The sequence below is a fragment of the Grammomys surdaster genome, unplaced genomic scaffold (genome assembly GCF_004785775.1).
Source record: "Grammomys surdaster isolate TR1022 unplaced genomic scaffold, NIH_TR_1.0 1019, whole genome shotgun sequence".
NCBI lineage: Eukaryota > Metazoa > Chordata > Mammalia > Rodentia > Muridae > Grammomys > Grammomys surdaster.
Window position 1 is genome coordinate 378,265 of NW_021605438.1, and position 5,912 is coordinate 384,176.

General features: G+C 41.1%; 1 protein-coding gene across 1 annotated transcript in view; it reads left to right on the forward strand.

Annotated features, from left to right (window-relative positions):
• Dnah9 (dynein axonemal heavy chain 9) overlaps positions 1–5,912 on the forward strand; it is a 315,810-nt gene that overhangs the window by 267,741 nt on the left and 42,157 nt on the right. Inside the window, exons 58-59 of the mRNA XM_028783166.1 lie at positions 3,182–3,352; positions 4,683–4,805. Coding sequence (XP_028638999.1) covers positions 3,182–3,352; positions 4,683–4,805 — 294 coding nt within the window. The remainder of the gene's footprint in view (positions 1–3,181; positions 3,353–4,682; positions 4,806–5,912) is intronic.

Genomic DNA, 5,912 nt, shown 5'->3' on the forward strand with positions numbered 1-5,912 from the left:
AGAAAGAAAGAAAGAAAGAAAGAAAGAAAGAAAGAAAGAAAGAAAGAAGAAAGAAAGAAGACAGGAAGGGAGGAAGGAAGGAAGGAGGGAGGGAGGGAGGGAGAAAGGGAGGGAGGGAAGTAAGGAAAGAAAAGAGACAGGAAGGAAGGAAAGAAGGAAGGTAGGAAGGAAGGAGAAAGAATGGAAAAATGTATTCTGGATCCTGCTATTGTTAAGAATGCCAAGGAGAGTTGTTCACAGAACAATGTGATCTTTGAAAACAGATTTAAATGTGTAATGATTAAGTAAGTGACAAGGCCTTGAGAACTGTATAACAGCAGAGAGGGGAAAGGAAGGCTCCGTGGACACTGAAATGTAAATGTGGTGTACAGATGCACATACAGGCAAAACAACTATATGCACAAAAATTTAAATAAATAAATCTTTAAAATAATTACAATTATAATAAAGAGACTTGAACCTAACTCTTAGTCCTAGCACATAGGGCCCAGGATCCATATAGACCAGGCTCCATAAAGCACTTGTAAATAAGTGTAGTTGACTTTTAGCCCCTGGTCTTGAGCATCCTTTAAATTTTTTGTAACATTTTTCAGGCATTAGTTGGACACAGTCATCCACTCTGTGTTTTTCAGTGCCTATAGTATGACAAGGGTAGGATTCTGGGAAATATGAGCACCAGAGCCAGCCCTACTCTCAGAACGTGCATATTACCTTCTCATAAGAAAAAATTTTCAAAATACTAATATGTTAGAAAATTGATTTGGCCCATAAAAGTTTCAGAACAGCTGTTGAGGATCTCAAGTGTAGCCAAAGTCAGTGAAAAAAACTCTCTGTGGGGAAGAGCCCTTCTAGGAAAGCTGCAAATGTGGTGTCAGGCCCAGCCCCAGAGGCATTCACACACCAAAAGGGGGATGTACTAGCAGCCAAAGTATGTTCAGTGTAAAGTAAATGCTAAACATAGCCAGGATTTATATTTTCTCTGGGTGTTTTCCTGGAATATAAATCACCTTGCACAAATTTGGTAACTTGAGGTTCTTTTCTGACCACTACCTTTGGAGGGAATTTTGGGGGCAATAATGACAAAGAGAAGGCGAGCTATCCTGACCCTCTGCCCACCTGCTCTGCCTGTGGCCCTAGGGGACATTATCAACCTCTAATGAGCTATTATTTTATTTAAAAATCTATCAAGGGAAAATAAATACAATGGGTTGGGCTAAGCACTGGCAGAAGATTTGCTGAGATCATCAGCAGCTGAAGAAAGCTCCTAGGACTTTGTTAACAAGAAATGCCTTGGCACTGTGAGACATAAATGTACATCCTCACCGTTCTTAAATGAAGAAAACCAAGACTCAAACCTTATGTGGCTTCCACTGAAGTCTAAATACTTGATGTTGTAGAAACTGAAAGGTTTTTATTTTACTTCTTGAACCCACAAAAGGAAAATAGGGAAACGAATAGATATCTGAAGAACTAAGGATTAAATCAATTTACATATTTGTTTTTATTTCCTTTCATTATTTGTTCTATCCATCTCACACTTAAAATGTAGTATCCCAAATATTTATTATCATGAGAAATCACTAAGTTTCAAATGGTAGAATATTGGTCACATGTAGGCTTGAATTTTTCAAAGCCATCTTTAATAAGGGTTCTCAAACACTTCAACCCCATCCCTTCTAGCCCATCATCCAAGGGAAGGAGAGAAAATATTGTAAATAGGATAAGGGGATGTAGACTTGTTTAGAAGCAGTTCTTGGAGGCAATCCCAATCTCTGTTGTCAGGATATAGGCAGTTCAGTTCAGTAGTATCAGGATACTAACAGAACAATTCAAAAGTATCACCGAACATGAATCAGCAGCAGTGGCCCAATCAGCACAAGTCAGCAGGGATGACCAGAACCAACTGGAATGCCAAAAGAAGTTGTCTGCCATACTTCTCTCAATGCTGTGAGACCAATGAGCATTGGACAGCTAACAATGCAAGTGCTCCATCACCTGCTTGTACTCTCTTGGGTCCTGCTTATACTCTCTCCAAACACCATGTGCTTTCTCATGGGTCAGCTGCATCAAAACATCACATGAGTCTACACCACATGACACAACTAGAAATTTCCACTTCACGTCATTTTTTATTTCATACTATGCCCTGTTGGTAGTTCAGAGAAGGAACTTAAAGGAGGCTGTGTTCCTTCCACTGCAGGAAAAGGCAGTGAGATTCAAAGATACCTACAAGGACTTAGGAGAATGAAGCTAATAGAAGGAAACATATGGCATCAGAGATTCTTGTTGGGAGGAAGTCATAAGCTAAAATAGTTCTCACTACCTACTATGTGCCAGGATCAGTTTTAGAAAGGGAAGTTGCTCAGAACATGGTCCACAAAGGATTTTGTCATCTATTAAATAACATCACTAATTCAAAGAGTCATTCTTGGCTGTATCATCTTTGTGTTTAGGTAGTTATCTGATAAAAGCTTACTAGATCAAGCCCTTTGGTTCCAGCATATTTGCTTTTCATTGATTTCACTAATCAACACTCAATACACACACTTATTAAACCATTTTGCATTGCTAATAATCTCCAAGCCATCTCTCCAGTCCCTAATAGCACCGGGTTAAGTTATAAAGATAAACTTATTTTGGCTTGTAGTTCTTGGTCCAAGTTCCAGAGGCTGTAATAGTAACAGTCTGAGTGTTGACAAAGTCCAGAAGTTTCGTACTACATGACTTGTTAAGAGTCAAGAATCGTACCTCTATGTTCTACTTGCTGGTGACCTCACCTCTGAAAGGCCACTCCTCTGAATACCACAGTTAAACTAGGTTTCTATCCTCTTAAGTACTCAGGGTAGGGGTTACATTTCAATATGATTTTGGGGAAGGACAAACTAAGAGCTAATAACATGTCTGGTGCCCTCAGAGAAGTGTCAAATCTCCTGAGACTGGAGTTACAGTTGTGAACAACAATGTGGGTGCTGGGAATCAAACCTGGGTCCCCTGGAAAGAGCAGCCAGTGCTCTTAACCTCTCAGCCACCTCTCCAGTCCCTAATAGCACAGCTTCTTACTAGTGTCTCCTCGTAACAGGAAGTGCTGGGAAAAGCTTTCAATGAGTAACTAGAAAATTATAATATTCTTCATAAGGAAAAGGCTTTTATAAATCATTTATGGTTCATCTTCTCTCCACAGGCCTTCAGCATTGTCTTCCAGAAAGCTGTGGAGAAGGCAGCTCCCAGTGAAAGTGTCAAAGAGCGAGTGACTAATCTAATAGACAGTATAACTTTCTCAGTATACCAGTATACCACGCGTGGCCTCTTTGAGTGTGATAAGCTGACCTACCTGGCCCAGCTCACCTTTCAGGTAAAAGCAAATCAAAAATGTTTCCATGAGTAATATTTACCATCCAGTCAGCTTGCTTAAGAAGTGATGGAATTTCTCAAATCAGCTCAACCTGGTCATAGCATGCACTGACCCACCATATTCCAACTACGATTGGGTCACACACTCATAACTGACCATTGTCCTACTCAGAGCAGACATCTTTAATCATTGTACTTTCTTCCTGCTGATAGTGGAGAATCTGAGATCCTCAAAATGTCCCTCCAGAAGCTACTATCAGCCAATCAAATTGGCACTGGTCATACAACTGGTAGATTGGAGCACAATCAGTAGGTTGGACTTTCTATTGCTGTCACCACAACACACTATGGGAGTTTTCAACAGGTTTGGTTCTTGGGAACTTGAGAACTTAAGACTGTCTATGTCACTGTAACATTAGGAAGAAATCTTGATCAGTTATTTACTCCCAATATCAAAAAGCCTTAAAACTTTACTTCTTTGTATGTACCTTTCCCACCACTCAGAATTGGGATTTTTTTTCCATGTATAAGTGTATAGCATAAGATACATGAGTCCAAAGACCCTCTCCAATGGTAAAAGTCCAGTGGCCTGTCATTTATTTGTCCTGTTTGTATGTTTCAGTGTCTGAGTTCATGCATCCATGTTAGCACACTCACCCACTGTATGACCCAGATGTAGCATAACCTTCAAAGAAACCCGGATCCCACCTCTCATGTGACTCATATCCACAGCCAAGACAAAGGCTTTCCCTCCTGTGCACATACCTCTCTAGACACCCCTCCAAGCCCCTGTACCTTCAATCCCCTTTCCTTGGAAAGTTCTCCCTTCCTGTTTTAATATCCCTGTCCCTTATCCTAAGACCCCAAGACAGAAATTGTAGTTGGATTAATCCTTTCCTTCTCCTGCCTGCTAGTCACTCCTCTACTTCAGAACTCTTTATTGATTTATATATGCACTTCTATTTTGCATATATTCATATGTCGCTTTGACACTTCCTTCAAATCATGTCGTTTGTATATGTCATCTGCTCAATTAAATTGCAGGCACATACTCCATGGCACTTATGATTGATATATAATACTTGCTAACCAAGATATATAGTCATCCTCTGTGTGCATTTAAGTTGCTCTGGTGTTTTGGCTGAAAACAGATGCACAAAGAAGAAATTTGCATGAATATACACTTCTTATCCACCCTCTTTAAATAGCCAAAATTGATGGGCAAGCTCTAGAGCTAAAGGCAGCAGTAATTACACTAAGTGACAAGCCCTAAGCTCTCCAGCCCACCATTACCACAGCTGAAGAATCTCAGTGTTGTTTTTCTATTGCAGATTCTCCTCGTGAACCAGGAAGTCAATGCAGCAGAGTTGGACTTCTTGCTTCGGGCTCCAGTACAGACAGGAACTCCCAGCCCAATGGAGTTCCTGTCCCACCAGGCCTGGGGAGGCATCAAGGTAAGTACCAATTCCCAGAAAATGTCATGCTCTCTCAAAGGTTTGACTTAAATACATGTCCTCATGACGTCAGTGTGTCTCTCTCAGAGTTGAAACAAGGAGCTGTTTTGAACACAGACGTGTTTCCTTTCTTGCACCACCACAGCAATCTCAACCTTTCCAAGTCTGCCAAGAAGCAACCAGTAAATGCTGGGGTGAGAACTCCCCCTTTAGGATGGGAGGGAATCAAAAGTCCTGATGTTTTGTGCTTTGTGTTTTGTGTTTTGGTTTGGTTTGGTTTGGTTTTTTGTTTGCCAGCTATGCTTCCTTTCCACTGCCAAGGCTTAGAGCTGGAATCTGGATGGCTCTGACGAGCCCAGGGACTTTTGTGAAGGTGCTCTACACCACTTCCAGAAGGCAGGCTGGTGCTAGAGCTGTAAGGCATCTCTATTAGCCCGAACTGAAACCAAGCAAGAGGATCTTTCCCAACTTGGGACTCTTAGCACTTAAGAGTAGCTCATGTCTATTGGGTTTGTTGGAACACACTATTATTTCATCCTCTTGCCCATCTGGGAAATGGGTCTTGTTTGTTCCCAGTAAACATGGTAGTGGGTAACAACAGTGGGTAACATTTAGAAATAGCAAATCCAGGACACAAAGTCCATGTTAGGCAAATTAGTTAAGATTTTATGAATGTTGAAAAGATCACAAGCTTTCAGTAGGCACTGAATCCACATTCAGAGCCAGACCTAATATCTACCAGGAAATGAAGAATGATTGACTCCCAGAGCCAGAGAGTCCATGCCTGCACTCTATGGAGGCGGCTCTCCAGTGCATACCCATTGAAATAGCACATTTGTAAGATGAATCCTGCATATGATCTTCCATGGTTGTTCTCACAGTGTACAAATGTTTAATAGCACACAATAGTGGCTACCTTTCTGTACTTGGAAATCCTGATACAAGAATCCGATACCTTTATGAAAAGTCTGTTCTGAAAGCAGTTCTGAATGAACCCATTCCAAACAAGAGCAACAATGAAGATGACTTAGTTAACACAGGCCCTGGATTCAGATATACCTGTGTGTGTGTGTGTGTGTGTGTGTGTGTGTGTGTGTGTGTGTGTGT